General features: G+C 42.1%; 1 protein-coding gene across 1 annotated transcript in view; it reads right to left on the bottom strand.

Annotated features, from left to right (window-relative positions):
- Positions 1–6,323: 6,323 nt before the first annotated feature.
- Positions 6,324–22,119, bottom strand: part of EXOC4 (exocyst complex component 4) — a 675,009-nt gene continuing 659,213 nt past the window's right edge. The window contains exon 18 of the mRNA XM_011359538.2: positions 6,324–7,863. Within this exon, the coding sequence (XP_011357840.1) occupies positions 7,626–7,863 (238 nt within the window). The 3' untranslated portion in view covers positions 6,324–7,625. The remainder of the gene's footprint in view (positions 7,864–22,119) is intronic.

Raw genomic sequence — 22,119 nt, forward strand, 5'->3', positions numbered from 1 at the left:
TGACGAAACACTGTCATGCTGACGTGGAGTGAACGTTTGATGAAGGTGGTGGTCGGAGAGCAGGGGCAGAGCGGGGACTTCAGTGAACTTACAGAGCATGTCAGAAGGAGACTCTAATCCTTGCTTGCTAATAATGTTGTCTGTAGCCTGCTTACTTTGCAGCGTACTACCTGCTAGCGAAGTTGTGGGGTGGAGGCATACTGCTCCTACTCACGCCTTGTGGTTGAAGGCTACTCACGTTTACCAACGGAAGCTGGCAAATAAGAATGTCAAAGTGGCCCGAATGCTTCTGTTCTCTCAAAATTTAAATGTTTAAACCCTAATACCCAAGGGCATGGTATTAGGAGGTGGAGCCTTTGGGAGGTGCGAAGGTCCTGAGGTTAGAGGTCTCATGAGTGGGATTAGTGCTCCTATGAAAGACCCCAGAGAGCTCCCTCACCGCTTCCACCAGGTGAGGACGCAGAGCGAAGGTACCATCTATGAACCAGAAAGTGGATACTAACTAGACACTGGATCTGCCAGTGCCCTGACCTGGGACTTCCCAGCCTCTGGAACTGCGCGAAATAAATTTCTGGTGCTTATCCACTACCCAGTCTCTGGAATTTTGCTATGGAAGCAGGATGAACTAAGATACTGACCAGGCCTCAGTGGAGAAATGGGGTGTGGGGTGAATTACTAGATACTCTTACTCCCCTTCTGAACTCTGAGTAGGATCGGGGGGCATGCGTAACTACCTCAGCGGTGTGCTGGGGCAGGGCCTGCGCCATGACTAACTGCGCCCAGGAAACAGCGTACTACCAAACGAAAATCCAAGAAAATGGTAACAGTGAATAAAACTCCCATACTCAAGAATTTCTATAACCCCTGTGAAAACACTTTAATGTCTGCTGTATCGTAGATGAGTGAATTACAGCTCTTTAAGTACCAAAAACGCCTAGTACCTTGCACTTTATTAGTCTCTTAAAACTGGCTGAGTTAATGGCATTTCAGTGTTAATGTTTCCTCATTTGAAAACTGCGGCTTCGTATCTCCTTCAAAACCACTGGCATTTACTTCCATTGGGACATTGGAGAAATACAAGAAGCTCTGAACTGTTGGAAAGCGGGCCACAAAACAGAAAACAGATTTCTTCCCCCAGTCTTTTTCATGCTTCGGTAAGTGGGCCTGGCTTGTCGGAGGATAAGAACTAACCTAGGGACTGGTACTGAAGGACACCGTGACGGAAGGAGCTGGTTCGGTGAGATGATTAGACTTCAGTGAAAGTTTAGGAGTTTTAAACTTTAGTAACAGTTAATTATAATAGTATTATTTTCTCTTTATGTATATATATCCCATACACGAAGAGAATAAATATTATTATAATATATATTATATTACACGTAGATATAATATATATATAAGCTTTCCTACAAGCAGTTAGAAGCACTGAACGAAGACCCGTGTGTATGGCTCATTAACACTACAGGATTTAAAGGAAGGGGGCAGAGAAAGCAAAAGGCTTAAATAAACTGGGGGTCCAGGGTCACTCTTTGAGTGCACAACACATCTCGGCTGCCTCTGTCTCCAGGACCGATGTGATGACTGGGCACTTGATATTGGCAAAGCACCATCTCTTCTTTTAAGCCTTTAAATTTGGCTCCTGTCCCTATCGCTCTGCTCAAATAGTTCTCTCTGATGCAATAACTTCATCTTTCTTTGAAACTCCCTTGCTTTTTCTGCTCTCCTCATCATGGTCAATGTCTTTGTTGTGTGTATTAGTCAGGATAGGCAAGGTTATGCTGCAGTAACAAACAATCCCCAAAATGCCAATGGCTTAAAACAACAAGGATTCATTTCTTGCTTACATCACATGTCCACTGCAGGTCAGCTGGGGCTCTAGTCTGCATCGTCCTCCCTCTGAGACCCAACCACACTGCGGTCGCTGTCTGGAATGTTGCTGGATGTTGTGGCAGAGGGGGCAGTGAGCTCTGGAGGGCTGCACAAAGGTAATTAAATGCTCTGGCTGTGAAGTGACAGTCTTCTACTCACGACTCACTGGCCACCTAATCACATGGTCTCACCCAAACACAAAGGAACTAGAAAATGCAATCTCAATGTATTCATGGAAGGTGGCGAGTAGGATATATTGAGGATCTGCTTAAAATCTCAGACATATTTTATATTAGGCACTAACAAACCATCCCTCCAAATGCTGCATATATGCAATTTCAGAGGATGCAAAGCTCCCATGTTTCCGCTGACCCCCAGCAGGTTTACAACAAGTACTTACATAGCATCCAATGTGGTGGGCCTCGCCCTCACTAGTTTCCCCTCTTGACTCGTTTTCATGACTATACTCTGCTGATCCTCCTCTCACTTGTTAAAGTTTTCTTTTTTTGCTTTTTTTAAACTGTAGGGTTTGTCAAAATGTACCCCGTTATCTCGAATGCCCCATGACTACTCCAACTCTACACTTTTTTCAAGACCACAGTCCAGTTCACCTCCCCCATTAAGTTGTTTCTGGCTAATAATAGTCTACGATATTCTTCCTTTTCCTGAATTTCTCAAGTATTTAGTCAGAACTACTTGCGATATTCCATGGCTGCTTCTTGAGCACCGCCCTGTTCTCCATGACATGCTCATATCTTTGAAAGCAGGGCGTTGCCTTCCACTCCTCTATGGCAGCCTGACCGTGAGGAGCACATTTGAGCTCCCGAATGCAGGCTTCCTGGGATTGGCTGTCACGAAGTCCGGGTGCTGATGCTGCCTCAGCCACTAACTTAAGTGTCTCCACTCCCTTATCCTGGATCTCCTCACTTAACCCCTCAGGAAAGTGAGATGGCTGGAACTAAAGCTCTTTCAAGTTCATTCCAGCTCTTACAAATCCACAACAGGTGAGTTACCGAGGAATTAACTGATGTCATCTCTGAATCCCGAACGAGAATCAAAGGGCTATCCCTTCCTTCTGCCACATTAGAGGAAGGTTATCTGTGACTGCTCCTGAATCCCAGCTCCTGTCATCCCCAGGGGTCTAGTTAACAGGCTTCCTATTTCAGGGGCAAAAAAAGAAGAGGGAAAGGATGGGGCAGGAAGAGTCGCTTGGGAAACTCCTTCCAGCAGGCTATTATCTTGCAAGGTCTAAGCCGTAGGAAGGACCCTGGAATGTCCCAGTGGCAGAAGGGAGAGGAACTCTGGCTTTGGAGGAAAGAGGGGAGAACGTTGGATCCCCAAAGTTGAGAAGAGACAGGTTGTGGATTCCACGGTGCCTCCCAAGGGACAGGACCTCGGGTGGGGTGACTTTGAGGGATACCTGTGGAGCTGGACGCTGTACCTGGAGGCCCTCGAATGAAGCCTGGCGACACTAGAGAGGACCTCTGGATCCGGAGTTGCAGTCTCTGAGAACAGTGGGCATCTGTGACGACATGATCAGGACACATTGATGATATTATCTTCAACCCATTTTCCTGACCCGCTTCAGCAGCAGAATGCTGGTACGACTCAAAGGAAGGGAAACCGGAAACCAAAAAAATGACTTAGGTTGGACTTTTGCTGAGAATGGTAAGTAGGAGCTCAGAGCTAGATTTAGGGGAAAAAAAAAAAAAGTGACATTCTTCTTACCTGTTTCATAGAGCGCTTTGTGAATGTCTCAGACTTCCACGACCTGACACTCCTCAGCATAAGCGGGAAGCACAATAGCAGCCTCAAATCCAGCAGAAGGCCACTGCGTGTGCCGAGGCCTGGCCCTTACAGGGTACTGGAGCCCTCAGAGTTTAATGGGATGTACACAGTACATTGGCGGGCAGAGATGCAGACCCATTAATAGCTAAAAAGGAAGCAGGCTCGAGGAACCAGAATATTATAATGTATACGCAACATTTATTATGTGCCAGGCACTCAACACCTCTTTCATTTTATGCAGCAACATTGTTGAATAGAAGCCATTAATATTATTCCATTTCGCAGATAAAAAAACTGAGGTATCGAGAATTTAATGATCCGTACAATAGCAAACCACTCGTAAAAGGCTGAGGTGATATTTTGAGCCAACGTACACCAGATTCAAAAACCAGAGTGGGGTGTTAGATTGCCAGAGAATGTTACTTGGAGCTCAAATATAGCATGTGAGGTCCCCTCACTTTGCCACACGGAATGAGGAAGTTTGGCTCAGAATAGAGAATAGAGGGGCTCTGAGCATGAACTCTGGTGCTGGCATCTGTCTGGATGAGCCTTAGTTTCCTCCATAAAGTAGGGACGGTAAGATCTTGTAGGATTATGGTGAGGATTAAGTGGAGTAATGTAGTGAAGCATTTTAGCACAGCATCTGACATAAATGCTTCATAAATATATGCTCAAAAGAATGGAATAGCAATCATAAAGTAAAAACAATAACAAAAAAAATGGGTACTAATGTTTTCCTGATCTTTCACAGAAAGCAAATTCTTGTGAAAGAAAACTCAGTCTGGTAGGGAATTAAATAAATTTGGGATGAGTAGATTGCAAAGTTTTCTCCTCGTGGGGAATCTCTGCAAAGTCAGCAGGAACCCAAGGCCACATTCTAAATGGGATGGAGTATAATGGAAACTACCTTCGCTTGACAGCATCCAGCCTTCTTATTTTTCTTTTCAGTTGCATGAGCATACATATATACAATTACAAAATACATGTGCAGCTTTTACAGGTCACTGCATTCTCAGTTCCCAGGGACTCCTGCTCCAGGTATGTGAATGTTCCTGGCAACGTTTCAGATTAGACATCAGTCTTTGACCCAGGTATGTTAAAGTAGCTTCTCAAACCACGCACATTTCATCACACTCACACCTAGCCCCGTTAGCAGAAATTCTCTTCTGCTGTTTGCATCTTAGTTCACTTTAAAGACATTTCCAGCTCAATTCCAGTGGCTTTGGCATCTCATTACATTCTTGATAATTAGCTATATCTCATTACATCCCAGCCCAGCTGGAACAGGATTTGTTGTTTTCAGGTGTAAACCTGTGGCGTGCCTCTTACTACACCTCTTCAAAATTCCAGGCAGGCCTTCTGCCTCCGCCAAATTAGGACGACTACTTCCAGCTGTGTACATTCATTACAACTTCCATTTCAGGAAAAGACTCCACTGCATTTCACATCTGGTCACGCGTTTATTAATTATGTACTTCTTATGACAACTGTGCTTAATTAGGATGGAGTCAGGACCTTGGCTGAGCCCAGTCATTCTTTGTTTTCTTTTCTTGGTACCTCATTACACTCCCTCCAAATTATGCCCAATTTGTTTTACATCCCTGACACCTTAAGACAACTGCTCTCAGATGTGTGTATTTCCACACGTACTTTGCTTCTCAAGCAAAATCTTGTTGACCAGAATGCTCCTTTTGTTCATGTCCTGCTGGGCCAGACATTTTGCTGGGCTTCTCACATCTGCTCTCAGCGGAGTGAGTGTAGCTTGGGTTTGTCTGAGTCCTGTCACCCTCTATTCTTTACTATGAAATTTGCGTGCCCTCGTCCCTATGCCTCAGAGCAAGAATCCTGAAGGCAGTGGTCTCGGTCCATCCGGAGCCTGTGAGGCGGGAATCTATTTTTCTCATCAGTGGTGAACTTCCGGGCTCTGGGCTAGCCACGGAGGGGACAGCAAATAGTGAGACGCAGTTCGGAGCTTCTAGGAGGAAGAGAGCAGCACGGGGTTGGGATGAAGATTTCGATCCTCAATCCTGTAAGATGTCTTCCTAAATGGAAGGATAGCTTTGGCGGATTGAGGGGGAAATATGGCCTCTGGGGAGGACGTTATCAAAGTGGCAGTTGTATGACTCTTTATCAGAGTGAAAATATAAGCTCCATGTTACAAGGGACTGTCTCTTCGGCTTGCCATTGCATGAATCCCGTATCACCTGAGCTGTGACAGGCAATTATACCTTTTTGACTCATTGAATGAATGCATTAGTGCTACGACATTCTCGGATATGACCTGACAGTAAGAATTATCAGGGTGGGTTACCAATTCAACTCGGCTGTATGTGAATTTTTCTTCCCAAGCTATTTGAAACATAAATTAATGACTGTCAGGCTGAGAAAACATTCAGGCAAGAATGAGGTCCTGGAGAAGGACTGGGGCTCCTGTGAATGAAGTCACTGAGCAGGCGGAGGGCCCCCTCTACAGATTTCTTATAACTCACTGTCTCAAGGGTATGGGCTGTGGTAACTCAGGCTGGTCCCCTATTCTGTCCTATTACAGATAATAAGAGTGTCCTCATCATCTAATATCAGCCACACACCTACCGGCATCTGGCGCACATCAGGCCCTCAGGGACTATTTGCTGAATAAGGAATACAAGGAAAACAATACACAACACTTAAGCTTCTCCAACATATTTTTTTTTAATTTTCTATTTTTCTCACCAAGACCAAAGTTGTACAAATAGGTGTAAAATTCTGGACCATTCGGGTGTGAAGAAGGACTGTGTGTGGTCAGAGTCCTTCCTCCTCTCCTTTCCATGTGTTTTCAAGATGGCTCCCCAGTCAGCGCATTGCTTTCTTCTGTGACATATTAACCATAAGTAGCAAGAGCACTCGGAGACTTGCGGACAGTGGTGAGGCCCAGCGTATCAGGAGCAGTGAGGGCTCACAGTACCCAAAAGCATTTCAGGAACGGACTCAGCTGGTGGGCGCACAGTGGAGGAATGTCACAGATGTCCCATCTTCCTTGCACTCAGCTGAGCCGACCTGGGCTACTTTCTAAGGTGAGAAAGACATAGGGGCTCATAAGGAGAACAAATGAGAATCACTTACATTCGGACAATGTTACAAGTGAGATGCAAAGTTCTCTAACCATTATTTTCTCTTGGAAAGTTGAGGGGCAAAATCAAGAAGATGATTGAATCACTTCTCATTCTTCCTTTTTTTTCCCATCGATTTGACAGGTCTTGGTTTTGACACAGCAGAAATAAAAATGAAAAGGCAATATACTGACTTATAATCTATGTACGAGCTATTGCATAAAAAAAAAAAAAAAGAAAAAACAAATGAACAAAAAACCCAAAAAAACCCAAACTCTCCCAGGGATTGACATAAAAGAACTTTTCTTCCATAGCCTCGAAGAAATTCTGTTTTGGTTAGGGAAATTTGTTGAAAACTTCAGCCAGTTAAGAAGGCTTTGATTTGATCTTCGCAATAGAGACAAAGCAATGCACATATACTTATTTCATTGAATCCTAAATTAACACGGTCAAGAGAGAAGAAAATCCTACTCTTTATGAAGTAGAACCCCATTAAACAATTTTAGGAAGGGACTGAAACTTGGGTAGCAGTCTACTTTTCAAAGACTGTTGGGTACTAGTAATTTGTGCATCCATTTTCTTCAGAGTCCACTTTGATACAGCCTTCTTCCCTGTCTCATCCTAGTCCCTTTGGAATTCACTGCATTAAAGTAGATGTTAAATCAAAATATTCTGTATTGTAAACTCCCTTCAGAGTTTATATAAAAAGCCAAAACTAAAGAGAAAAAGAATCCTTACCCCTTTCCACTAAAGCATCAGTGTAGAGAAAACTACAATGTCAGCTCAGAATATACCACATGACAGACCAAAGAAAGCGGTAAGTATGACTAAGGAAAAAAAATGACCATTCCCCACCCCGACCCCAAGTAGTGCAACTGGTTAAACCGTGGTTATCTTCTTATCCTTCGTGGCTTGCTTGATGGCCGCCTGCTCGCAGATGATCTCCTTGAGCCGCTGCAGCCTCGTGTTCTGGGTGGTCTGGTCTCCCACCCCTGTCTGGCTGCGGTGTAGCAAGGTCAGGGCATGGATGTACTCCAGCTCGGTGTACTTCACACCCTGGTCCACCACCAGGTTCAGGAGCTCATCGGCCGTGTTGTACAGCATCTCGTAATACTGCCTGAGACAGCAAGACAGAACACGGCTCACCACCTCCACTGTCGGCTTTGTATGGGCGGTTTTAGTGGTAATGAATATGCTGCTTATCAGTTACTCGGTTTAATTATTCAATGAGCATTTGCTGATCACTAGGCATTGTTCTAGGCATTATGAACACAGGAGAAGACAGACGTGATCTCTCTGTGTGAGAATTAGTTTACATGAACGGAGACCTCACCTTTCCGTCTCAGTTCACTTAAGACTTTCTCCTAATTTCACATTTACCTCAGGAGAGCCAAAGAAAGAGAAGTAAGGGTACAGAACCAGGAGAGAGAAAATAATCATCTGGCAGGTATTGCCAACGGTTCTTGTCTCATTCAATCTCTCATTCATTCATTCATTCATTCATTCATTCATTCATTCATTGGAGAGTCTGTGAAATGCATGGTTTTCTCCTTCATAAAGTGAGATAATAGTAGTACCTACCTCTTAGGTTATTGGAAGGATTAATCCATATAAAGCACTTAGAATGGTGCCCAAAACAATTACACATATAATTAAACAATTACACATAAACATTAACTATTATTAGAAATATAATAATAATGTATTAATGATAATGCAATAATAGTAATAGCAGTATACAGTGATGAGCAAGACGTAGCCTTTTTCCTCAAATAGTTCAGAGGCAAGTAGGAAAGCTAATGAAAAACAGAGAAGTCATGGTTGCATTTCTGCTGACAAGCTAATTTCCATGTACTGTCATTCACCCTCACTGTACCCAGTGAGCTATTACTCCCTTTTCTCAGATAAAGAAACTGACAGCAGAGAGGTTAGAAGACTTGCCCAGAGTCACAAAGAGAGTGAGTGGTGGTGCCAGGACATGAACCCGGGTTTCTGACTCTAAGTCCAATGCTCTTTTTTCGCGGACACAGTGAGAAGACTGTCCAAGTGCCATGAGTGAGGCATGAATGTTATGAGGAAGGAGAAATCGCACCACGCTGAGGGAAGGGTGAAGGATCAAGGAAGACTCCAGATGGGGTAGGATGTTGACAGGCGGGGCTTTTGGGAAGGAAATTCTAGATTAAAGAAAAAGAGAAGAGCGTGAGCAAAGGCAGGGAAGAATATTCCGGTTATCCTGAGTGCAGCTGAATGGCGAGAAGTTGTGGGAAAAGGCAGTCAAAGCCAGAAGGGAGAGAGTCTGACATCCGGCTAATTACCACAGTAAAGAACGTTAGGCCCAGTTAAGCCAAGAAATGCCCTCCGTCTTCCATCCCTCAAGGTTCTGCTGAGAGCAGGGGCAGCAGTCCAAGTTGTGCTTCTGGCGGATTAATGTGACAGCGGTACGTAGAGCGGTCCAGGAGGACACGGGTTATAATTCTAGCAAAAAGCTGGGGACTCGAGAGCCATCTGGCTGCCAGGCTTGGCCTGGGTGGTGGAGAGATGAGCAGGGCGTGTAAGAGAAATGTGCGTCAGGGTGACTCTTCAAGGCAGAGAGAAGGTGAAGGTGGGAACCACCTGCCATTCTTAAAACCGACGTTATGCACTCCCATCCCTCACTGAGTCTACTGGACTCTGAGGCTACGACTTGCACGGCCACCAGTTACCCAGGGGGTATAGTTCAGCAGTGCTATGGCAGCTGGTCAGCCGAAAGACAGAGGAGCCTTCCCAGGTGCAGTTTGCCTCCTTCTCTCTCCCCGACAGGGAAAGCGGCTCCGCCAGGATTGAAGGGGCAGAACGAGGCAGGGGAGCCAAGGCAACTCTGGGGGTGAAGGGATGTTGCAGATCTGTCAGGATTACTTGCTCAGAAACTTTGCACTATTGAACTTGGGGCCTTGGATTTGTTTCTTCTTCATCGGGAACGTCTTGATAAAAGAACATCCTATGGGAGAACTAAGCATTCTCGAAGTAAGGAATACATTCTGGGACTTTCGCAATGTCAGGAGTGTTTTATGGGAACACTGCTACAATGGGAACGTGACCAGGAAGAGCACTGGTGTCTTTTCAATGGCGATCTTCTTTTCCTGCTCTGCTGAACCTCCTTTTCTAACACTTTTTTTTTTTTTTTTAATAGGAGAAATAATACTCTTTGGTGGGTATTTCCTAAATGGTGTCAGCAATGGAAAGCATTCATCTTAGATTGGCAAGTTTATGAGTGACTCCTGGCAGCAAGTGGTTCAACATCCTTGTATAGAGGATCCTCTTGGGGATCATTTTCTGTCGTTTTCAAATGAGTGTTCAGTTTAACCTAATGGAACCACATATGTAGGGATCGCTAGTCAAGGCTAACCTTGAATGTAGACAGAAGCACTTCTGACAGAAGCAGCGTGTGAAGTCTAACCTCCAGAGGTCTGGGAGCCCAATATCAGCTAGAGTCAGGAAGTGTTTTGAAACTTCATGTTTGGCATAAAATCCACATGAACAACTCCTACTCCACCACAATGTACCTGTTGTAATTTAAAAATACTATTTTTTTTTAAAAGCCTCACTTTGTAGATAGATGCATCACATTTATCCTGGAGCTTCATGTGTCCCTGGCATACCGCGGCTTCCTCCCATTTTGAGAAGTGAGGCCTTACATCATCTAATTCTATTTCCCTTAGATGCGCAGGGAAGCAAGAGAGCTGTCCATTTACAGAACTAAAAAAACTGCTCAAGAAGAACCCATGGTCAAGCCTAGATTTACCAAATGGAACGAGGGAGAACTCAGGGCTCAGGTTTCTTTCGAAGCTAGAAGAGAGCTGATAGCTACAAGTCAAGATTGGTAGTTCCCAAACTGTAGAGTGCCTGAGATGCTTAGGAAAAGTGCAGATTTCTGAGGCCCCGTCTCCAGGTACCGTGATCGCCAAAGGTTCTGAACCAGCTAGGACTCTGAGCCTGAATCTGATGTGAGAAGAGTTACAGACCATTCCCATCTCCTTAAGCCAAGGACCTAAAAGCATTAGGGAAAGAGACTGAAGCAGTAAGTGGGTTGTGATGCTTCTCCATGAGATTAAACCAAGAGAATTGGGTTTCTTTGTATTATGATGATGATATTTTCATCATTTATCTAAGGAGTGACATTGAACCCATCAATCCAGATGAAACTGATTTGTCTTGAAAAATCTGATGAATTGTTTCCAGAGGTAAATGGCTGTTTTTTTCTCCAGAGACTGTTGTTCCACGCCGGGAGCAAACAACAAAGCAAAGATGCCTGGATTTCTAGTCCTGGATCCTCCGGTGTGATAAGTGATAAAGGGCATGCCACTTAAGTCCTTAATGTTTCACTATTCTCTGTGCAATGGAGACCTTTAAAAATCCCAGAATGGCACTCCGAAGTAGACTAAGAGACGAAAAGAGTCCTCAAGAGCCTGGATAAATGATGCCCCGGAATTGCAAAGCTGAGTTATTAAACAAAATTGACAGGTAACTGATGGCGTATTTTCTATAGTTAGGGAAAAAATTCCCCATAACCATGATGATATATTAGATCATAAAGAAACATAAATATTTAAAGACAGAATGAAATTCATTCATCTTTCAGAATAGTACCCAGTCGCAAAGACTAGTAAATCAGCATAGCAACAGTTACCCTTGGAAGTGGAGAAAGGGTGCTATGAGGTGCCTTAAGGAAAATGCCCCAAACTATACAATTTGAGTGAGCTTCCATGATGAACACTGACATGCTGAAATGAAATCATGTAACCCAAGTGAGATAAATAATTTACAGCACTTATCAAGGCCCCGGGAAAACTTGATCTTTGTCAACAAGCATTAAAATAGCAGCCATGGCTTCCAGGGCACCACATTTTATAGCAGATGGCACTTGACTAAGCTGCCTGGGTGGGGTGAGTGAACACACATTTGATTTAGACCTTTTCTAGCCCATGACTTGTGGAGCAGGTCTCTTCATGGCAATAATATTAAAAGGCCAATTGCTAGCCTTGGACCAAATATCCTGTTCCAGAAACCAGAGTTCCATGTCGCCCTGATGGGTGGAGCATTTTGTGAGTTTCTCCCCATGGTTTCTCTCACCCTCTGCCTTTGTGTTTTTTGGCAAATGTTAATATTAATAACAACATTTACCTTTTAGATGAATTAACATAATCGACCCTTTGAAGTAGGTATGGCAGTCATCCACGATTTACAGATGAGCAAACTGAGCTTTAGAGAGTTTGAGTGATTTGTCTAAGGCCTCAAAATGAAGGACATTGAACTCTGGACTCACTCCATAGCCACCAAAATACAGAAATATCTACAAATGTAAAAAGTTAAAGTACTAATTTCAAAGAATGCTTGTATAGCTGATTCATTTTTAGTCATGGTTTAGGAAATATGAATTTAATAAAATTCACAGACTGAATCAGCTCTCTGCCTTCTGCTATAATGAAACAAGCCAATAGTATGGCAATACAAAATTCATTTATATACTTTGCAGTTATATTTGAATAACACTGGATTTGATCTGGGAATTCAGTGCTCTAAACCAATAATGAAGTCATGTTGTGAATTCAGCATTCGGGAGTTACATGAAAGCTTTTTGGCTTTTTCATTTACTTTGTCACCTCTCTTTATTTCTCCCTTTTTGCCCCTCCAAGGTGGTAATGGACAAGGTGACCTTTTCTTTCCAAAAGCTGGCTGCCCTTCTGATTCATTACTTCCTTGAGGAAGGGAGATAATTAAGTAATTTCATTATCAAGACTTTCTCATCTAGTCCTTCCTGAGATAAAGACGGTATTAATATCAACAAGAGAATTAGGCTCTGAAGCTGACTTCTTAAATGTAAATTTCGAAGGAAGAAAAATTTACCTGAATATAGCTTAGTATTGACTCCAGCTCCCCAAACTCTTTAGCCAACAGTTGCAGCATTTGGAGCACTTAAATAAAAACCCAGTAGTAGATGAGTCACTAAATTGTCAGGTAAAATGTTCAACTCCTGTTTTCTAGCTCACTCAGTGGTATTTATGATAATAAGCTGGGAAATGGAAAGAGACAAAAGAAAGGAACTGAATAATCTACAAACTAGATAATCATTCAATAAATAATTGAGAGGTAGTTACAGTGGAAAGATTTAGAGCGGTAAATAAACACTTGAGAGATCAACTAAACTCAGGCTCCGATTAAGTCTTTCATTCCTCCCTAACCAGCTGTGTGACTGACCTTGGGCAAATGCTGGCAGCTCTTTGGTCTCTGCTTCCCATAGAAAAAAACAGAGAGATTATAGTGGGTGCTGTTCAAACACTGGCATTTTGGGGTCTTAAAACCTTTATAGCATCTTCTTCTTGGTCCTTTAAAATCATGGGTTTCTACCAGAATTAGCTAATGCTAATTTCCCCTAAGGTAATGGTGCAAGATGCACTAGCGACTGATTTTAAAATATTCTTAACAAGTGTAAACTTAGTTTGGCTATACTTTTCAGACCAACAATGAAATAGATGGTAATCCCATGTGTTGAAAGAATAGTTTATTAAAAAATATAATTGCTCTGATTTGTCTTCCTCTTCAAAGAGCTTACAAACGCGACTGAAAATTCTATTTTGAAATAGCTGAAATTACTTCCATTTCAGGAATGAGATAACTAAGGTAGAGAAAAACTAAATAATTTTTAGAGGGTTAGGGGCAGAATTAGATTTCTATTTTACATTGGGATAGTTTTTAACACTCTTGACCACAGATTGAGTAGGTTTTTGTTCTGACCAGGACATTCCAGCAGAGATGTATGGGCTTTAGAAAAGAGAGCAGAAATTCAAATTCCTTCAGCTGGTGGCAGCAGAAAATCATTTGAGAAGAGAGCCTGGGAGAGCATTGCTGTAAGATGTGCATGGGCTTCTTTGATTGGTCGTTTTCTTTATATAAAGTGACACCCTCACACACCACTGTCCTTTGTCAGTGGCACTATGCTTAAATGGCAGTTACCTATTGGCCTAGTTCTGATAATCCCCATGCTTAAGCAGTATGGCGGGTAGGGGCGCTTAAGCTCTCCCCTGGAAAGATGTTAACAGTTAAAGTCACCTGTGTCCATCCCTCTTAGGAACATAGCCTGATATTTTTGATAGCAGCAGCCAGAGTCTTGCTTGATTTCTCTTTAAAAAATACAAGCACTGAAAACCAAGGAATTCCTCTGAGACTCATCCCTTTTGAGATGATGACTCTCTTCCCAACGGGAGAAATTTTTTTTTTCTTCCCTTAGCTAGAAACCTGGCTCCCCACCTTTGGAACATATGCTAAATTTGTAAAGATCCATGGTTGAAATTTCCTTCTCAACAACTTAAGGATTCATATGTCACTCTCTGCTACATCAGATAATTTTTTTAAATTAAGTTTTCTACAATAGGGCTAGAGGAAGATCTGCATTTTAAATTCAGCACAATTAAAACTGTGTCTCTTTGGTCTGGCACTGCCTTTGGTCAAACCCCAACTGTATGAATAATTATTCAGTCCATTAGGAAGTCTGTTCAACTCCTTCTCCCATTTTGAAGGTTTTAATAAATATTGATCAGGCATATTTCTGTTTGCACTTGCCAAAGCAATTGTGATGGATTCATCTTCTGATGTTATCAAATAATGAAATATGAAAGAGTGAATAGAATTACCCTCTTGTTCTGTGATTTTTTATTTAGGTCCTTCATTTTACTTTCATAACTGCATTTGTCTCATACTCTGTAAATGTTCTTTTGATTATCAAAAGGTGAGTCCAGGTTAAGGAAAGCTATACTGTGAATATCACTTTAGAGAGTCTTTCCATTTAAAAAAATAAATTATCTAATAGCACAGGTTAATAAAAGGACATAGTATTATGAACATTGGTGGCCTCAAAGATACATACTGTTTACCAATTAGCACAAGGCCGTTATATTGGATATTATCTATTATACTATATATTTCTCAGATTAACAATCTGGCAAACTGCTGAGATATGCTGAATAAAAATCATTCAGATGCCTTATGGCTTTTTCAGTTTTAAGCAATGAAATGGAACTATCAACTTTTCACTAAATAATGCAAAGAACTTTTTCAAAAGACAAGCTAGTATTATTCTTACTAATGCTTAGGAAGTTCTAACAACATCTTAAATGCTAATATAACATAGAAAGGTATAGTCCTTGCTGCAAGAAGCTTTTTTAAATCTACACTTAAAAAAAAAAAAAATCCAATCCAGGACCAGACCAAAGTTATCTAAGGCGCTAGGCAAATGTTTTAAAGTAAGACAAATCTGGGGCTTGCCAGCCAGCCTGCTTGCCTGCCCATAGTGCTCCCCTCTCTTGGTACATGGGAAAGGAGGAAAGAGTTGGAGGGTCCTAGACAAGGTACAGAAACCAAGATTTCTGCTCCAGTGACAACCAGAGGTGGTGATGGGATAGAGAAATGAAGAGTAACAGGTGTTGGGTTTCTGCACTTACAGTATGGGGATCCTTCTCTACCTGTAAGTATATGGGGAAAAGGTCGGATAGATAGACATGGACTGCATGGCTTTGATGGGAGAACATGCCCATTAGAGCGTTATGCCAATGAGGCCGAGATAATGGACTGATTCTGATAGGTGCCAGTTAGTTCTATTTTTTAGCCGTTGACTCTGTCCCTACCCAGCTAGCCCACGAGTGTGTTAAGCCAAGGACTGGGTGAGGCTGAATGGATAGTTCGCTGCCAGCCATTATCACTGCTCCTACAGGTGCTTAAGATGCAAAGACTGCTTTCAGTCATTAGTTGGCTGAGTCAGTCAAACCTGGACTCCTGATCTTTCTGTCCCAGTTAGGAACCCAAGTACATTTCTCGATATTATTAAAGGGCATTTCTCTACTTTGCTGAGACGAAAGACCATATCGTTTAGGACTGAAAGGCCATAAAGGAAAACAGTTTTGGAGAAAAATCAAGAAATCAGCAGATTATTTAAAAAGTGTGAACATATTCAAATCAGTAGGTCCCAATGGCAAATACTTAGTGTATTTACTAAACCCCTAAGGTTATTTATGAAAGAGAGAAAGCCGAAATAAAACAAAGCTACAAAACGAGGCACCTGAGATTCAAGGACATGTGACTCAGGATGTCAATTAGAAAAATAATAGACTAAATCAGAAGGAGCTAATGGAAATATGTACAACATCCAGCAGGGTTTAATTAAAGACCCAAACACTCTGACAAATGTGATGGATAGCTTTGGGTAGCCATGTGAATTTGGTGGATGAAAAGACCACTGCGGCCGATGATATATTTAGATGTCAATGAACCATTTTATATGGTGCCTCTAAAAAAATATTACTAGCAAAAAGAATTTATTCTGAATGGCTACCCGTAATAAGACACAGGCTGAAAACAAACAAAGGGTATTGCAAATCAACAAATTCAGAAGAGAAAGCATCTAGCAAATGCTAAGGACAATGGATTACAATTGGTCTCACTTAATACCATAATAAATGTGCGAGAACATATAGCGTGGTGGAAAGAGCCAATATCACTACATGGGGAAGGGCCGTGAACAGCAACGAAGAAAGAGAAATACCGTAAAGGACCAGAGAATTTAGAATTATGGGTGGCAAATGACAAAATGAGATTTGCCTTGGGAAAACCCAAGTGAATTTGTCTGGAAGAAATCCTAGCCTCCTATATATTCAGTAGTTGGGAGAAACCTTAGAACAGCCCTGGTAAAAAAATGGTCCCTGCGGGGGTGTGTGTGGGAGGAGAGGGGGTGGTGGTGGTGGTAAGGGCGTGGAACCAGAGCGTTTCTTAGTTCCTGTTTAAAAAAACTACCAGTAAAAGGACAAAGAGGAGATGATAATCCCTGTCTTTGCTGTACTTCGTAGTTCTATATTGCTTTATACCATAAGCCAATTGAAATCAGAAAAATGCGCCAAACAGGATTAAAGAGATAGTAGGTTGCTGGAAAATAGATTAAAAGAGATTCAGTCCAGTTTTTGCTCAAATGTCAGCTTATCAATAAGTGAGGTTTTCCCTGACCACCTTATCTAAAATGATACCTGCCCCATCCTCGACTGCTTTGTCCTTTTTCTGAGCTTTACCTTTCTCTTTAGCACTCACCTCCACCTAAAAAAAACATACTTCCGAAAAATATTTGAATATATATTTTATATATTATACATATTTGAAAAATATATGTATACATAAAGTTAGAGGCACATTATAATATAGTGGTTAAGATCCCGGACTCAGGAGCCAGGGGCGTGGGGGATGAATCCCAGTTCTGCCTCTTACTATTTGTATGATCTTGGGAAATTTATTAATTTCCCTGCGCCTTATTTTGTTCACTTGAAAAAGGAATAGTAATATGGTGGTGTTGCAAGGATGGAATGACGAAGAACAGTGGCTGGAGCAGAGAAAGTGTTATGTATAAGTATTTATTGCCTAAATAAATGCCTGCTCTTGTTCCCTTCCTAGAACACAGGCTCGATGAGAGCAAGTTGGACTCTATACCATTCCTTATAACCCCGTGGCCTGAGAACAGGGCGTCTAGTGGTGCTGCATAAACGAAAAGGAATGAATGAAAGTGAGAGCCAACTGTCTGCATATCTCATGAAGAGACAGAGCGCAATGTAAAAAGCAGTCTGATTCTCTGATACCGGAAATGGAGGAACTTTGAATAAAATAGTTGCCCCCTACAAAGGCAAAGGGGTACTCTGATGTCGTCAATTCTGAGGTAGGTGTGGAGCCCCTCTGCGTTTGGGATAGCTGGCAGAAATGAAGAAAGGGGAGGGCACGGGGGGAAGAGATCTGTTTTTGACTAATGATCTGTGATCCTCAACTTTTCTTTTACTCTCTGGTGGAATTAGACGTGAATCCTTAGAAATTTCGTGGCCTGTCTGAACTTCAGTTCCTTCATTTACACAATAGGGTAAATAATAACACATCGCAGGTTAAATTTGTAGATTAAATCAAATGATATGGATGGTAGGGCACTTAGTATTTAAAAAAAAAAAATAACTGGTGACATTTACTGTACTCTGTACCGGCAACATAATATTCTTACTTTATCAGAATTGTATGAGGTATCATATTCTCCATGTTGAAATGGCTTTGTATTAATCCTTCCTTCTCCATTCAGAAGAGGGGTTTCTTTTCTCTTATTTATTTTTCCTACGATTAACCCTATGCCTTTGATTCCAGTCACTCCCAATGTCTTTAGGACCTTGCTGGGGTTTTGTTTTGTTTTTAACTCTTGAATCTAGTATCTACCCCTTTCACTCATAATGTTTTTTTCATGTCTGCCTTCAAACATCCCTTATATTTCTCACGTTTTGAAAACAAAACAAAGCCAAACAACAAACCCCAAACCCTTTGTGATCCTGTGTCCATTCCTCCTGTCGTTTCTCTTCTCCTTTTATGGTTAAATTTCTCAAAAAAAAAAAAAAAAAATCATTTGTATTCACTGTCCTTCTAAAGCCGCAATGTTTTCTGAAACTATATTCGAAAAGGTCACCAATGACATCCAAGTGGACAATGCCCTTTGCTTATTACTCTTCCCCTTACAGTTTTCCATCTTAAATTCGACTCTCTTTGAGCCAGTTATTTCGATTCTTCTCCAAGCTCCCTCAGTTCCTTTGATTTCGTTATTGGCTTCTACTCTGTCGGCCCACTGCAGGCGTGCCTCCCAGTCAGGCGCTGGCCCTTTGTTCTCGCTTTGCTTCCAAATCTTATCTGTATATGAGATGTTCTTACTCTCTCTCTCTCATCAGATCAAAGCTTCATTTTCACTGATTTGTAGACATTTCCAAATTTTGCTTAACTTCCAAATTTTGCTTAACAGAACTATAGGTCACAAAACTTCAAAATGCCAGTGTCCCTTCTGAGCCTTTGCTCTTTCTTTTGTCTGATAATTACTAGGTGTATTGATGTAATATTTTTTACATTCATTTCTTCTTTCTAATCTCATCATCACAGATCTTTATCACTTCTCATTGGGTTACTACACTCATCTCACCATCGCTAACTCCTTCCAGATTAACCTCCAGTATTTAAACAGAAATGGCATTTACATGCTCATCTGCACCTTGCTTTTTCCACTTAACAGTATATCTTGGAGATGGTTTCATTTCAGTACATATCAACCTGCCTTATTCTTAATGGCTGCAGAGAATTCCACTGTACGAATGTACCATAACATATATTTATTAACTTCTCCCAGAATACTGCCTTCTTGCCAACAAAGACCATGTCTTATGACTCTCTGTAGCATCCTCAGTGCTTACACAGTACCTGTCAAAAACTTTTTAAATTTGTTTACTTGCTCAACAAACATTTAAGCGTCAGTTATGTACCAGGTAGTATATAGTAGGTACTGTGGATAGAGAAGTGAGTAAAACACAGTCCTTGCTATCTGGAGATGCAGAGTCAGTTGTGACAGTGGCCATGTAATTATGTTAATGTGACAGTGGCTTAATAAAGGTACAAACGAGACTCTCTAAGATCACCGACAGGAAGGCTGTAGACCCCTTAGAGCAGTCACGGGGGACTTTGTTTTGGGGAGCGGCATTAATGATGAGGCAAACAGAGAGAGAAAGTACCGGACAAGTAAAGCAAATGGAATGTGTGACGTGGGTGTAAAGTAGGAAGAATGCGGTATTTGGGAGGAACTACAATGGTTTACTTCTCACTGGAGTACAAGGGGTATGTGGAGGGGGAAGGACGGGCAAATCGTTAGCAAGGTAAACTGAGGCCAGATCATAATGGGCCTTGTCTGTCATGCTCAGGACTGTGGACTGCCATGGGTAGGTGGAAGAAGGGCATGGAGGGTGAGACTGATCAGAATTGTTAGCCTTTTTCTCTACTTAGGTTGTAAGACAAAATAATTATCATCTACTATTACCAGGATTTAATAAAAGAAGGTATTTTAATACTTTTCAAGTAGAAAAGAAATAATCTTTGAACAAAAGGTCCATGTTTTCCTTTATGAGAAATTCACAAACTCACTATACTGTCATTATTCTTCTAATTTTCCAATGGATGAAGACAGTCTAGCTTCGGTTTACACCCTGGCATTTGGAAACTAATGCTGTAGCAATCTGAGGACAAAGGATTTAAGAGAGAAGTCAGACATGATGACAACTGTGTTTTAGAAAGTCATCTCCAGCAGCTGGGTGGAGGATGGACAGTGTGAGAAGCAGGCGCGCCTTTGGGCTGTCGGAAGACCCAGCTTCTCCTTGATTTGCTCGGCTTCTCCTCTGTCAGGCCCTATCAACCTTTTGGTTTCCTCACAACTCATGTCCCCCACGCTTGTAGCTATACACGGTCTACCTCAAGAAGAGAGAAGGGTGCCAGAAACGCACACCCAGCTCTCAGCACCAGATACCAACACGAACATGGAACTATCGAAACACGCACGACCGGACTGGGATGAGGCAGACAGGAAAGGGAGGGTGGGCAGTAAGAACGGAAGCAAGCAGGAGGGACACCCTTTGCCAAAAGGTACCTGCTGTCCCTCCTCCTCCACTTGTCTGGTTGAAATGTAAATAAGCACCTAGGATTCATATAATTGTATATGAAATTGTAAATCATATATACGATCAGGATCGGTCTCTCGTTTAATCTCTTGACAACCATATGCAGTAGGCCTGATAACCTTAGTTTGGCAGGTAAATAAAGGGTCTAAGAAAGTCATGAGTCTTCGTGTGACTGACTAGATTGCCCCCCGGTCCCCTGGATCCCCTACTACAGTTATGGGGAGCTTCCGGGAGCTCTGGTTACTTGGAGCTCCATATTACATAGCAAGAACTTACACCAGATACTTAGTTTAGAATCGGGATTTAAGTCTGGGGAGGGTGTCTGGAGGAAAATGAAATATATATAATAGGATAAAAACAACCATAGGAAAAAACATTCTGAGAGTTGGCAGAGAAAATCAGGCATTGAGGGACAGAAGAGCAATGTTTTTAAACTGGCCCTTTCCGTATAATAAAAGACTAGTACTGAGACTGCTCAACAAAGCTGCTCTCCTAATTCTATACATAAAGAAAGGGGCCTTTGATGGGAAAATGTATATAGCATTTGCATTCCCTTTTTAGGAAGAAAAAAAGTATCGGATTTGAAAGACCTTCCAGAAAGGGCGACATTAAGAAAGGACGGTCTTCGAGCGCTTAATGCCTCTATTTAAATGCTAATGCTAACCTATAGCTCTGGACCAGCAAAAATAAAAGCTTTTCAAAGGCCATAAAGTGAATTTAAAAAGAAACCTTAATTTTCTTAAAGAACAGGTATTTTATTTTTGAAGAGAAGCAAACACACGGAATTTCAGGAGAGGAAAAACCTTCTGATCAGGGTGAGAACCAGCTGGCCACACAGCAGATGAGTTTGAGGGCAGGGACTTGCCAGCACTGAGTGGTCAGGGGCTGCCTGTGTCACAAATGGGAGTTTGTCCTCAAAAGACTTGCCTCTGGAGCTGAAAGTTTGCCACAAAGTGTACCTGATGGAGGGTGATGCCTTGTCCCTCGCCCCTCGCCAACCATTTCCTGCAATGGCCTGTGCTTTGGGAGCTCTGGTGTCTGGAAGGAAAGCTGGGGACTAGGGCAACGAGGGAGCAGTAAGGCCTGGGGTCCTCGCCCAGAACAGCCGAGGAGGACACGGGGTGGGGGCGGGGCCTCCTGAGTGCTGCCTTAGTTCCCACTGGAACCAACTGTCATGGATGCAGTGACTGAGGAAGGCCCCAGGGGCTGGGGGAAGGTCTGTTTGGAATCAGAATTAAGGCAGGGAGGCTGGAGACCATGAGCCAGGGAAACCAAGTCAGAAAAATAAAACAAAATCAGAAAATACCTGTGGTGGGGGTAATGACTAGGAAGGGGGCTCAAGGAGGCTTCTGGGGTCATTCTAATAGTAGATGTTTTTTGTCTGGGTGATGGTTTCATGGGTACATTCACTTTATAAAAAGTAATCAAGCTGCATAGTTAATATTTATACAGTTTACTGTATGCTACAGTATGTATGCTATACTTTGATAAAGAAACATTACTTTTCTCCTTCTCACCCCTTCTCTCTGGGGGAAAAAAAAAAAAACCCAGAAGAAAAAGAGATACCTGGGTATATATATTTGATTCAGTCTCATACCCGAATATAAAGACAGATATTACTTTCATGAACCTTGACAACGTTATGCTAACTAAAAGAAGCTAGACACAAAAGACCACATGTTGTATGGTTCCATTTATGATATACCCCGAAATCACAGACAGAATGTGGATTAGTGGGTGGGGAAGGGAAATGGGGAGCATAGGGAGTAAACGCTAATAGACAGAGGGTTCCTTTTGGGGGTGATGAAAATGTTTTAAAATTAGTTAGTGACGATGGCTGCACAACTATC

This window comes from Pteropus vampyrus, unplaced genomic scaffold (genome assembly GCF_000151845.1).
Source record: "Pteropus vampyrus isolate Shadow unplaced genomic scaffold, Pvam_2.0 Scaffold48, whole genome shotgun sequence".
Lineage (NCBI taxonomy): Eukaryota > Metazoa > Chordata > Mammalia > Chiroptera > Pteropodidae > Pteropus > Pteropus vampyrus.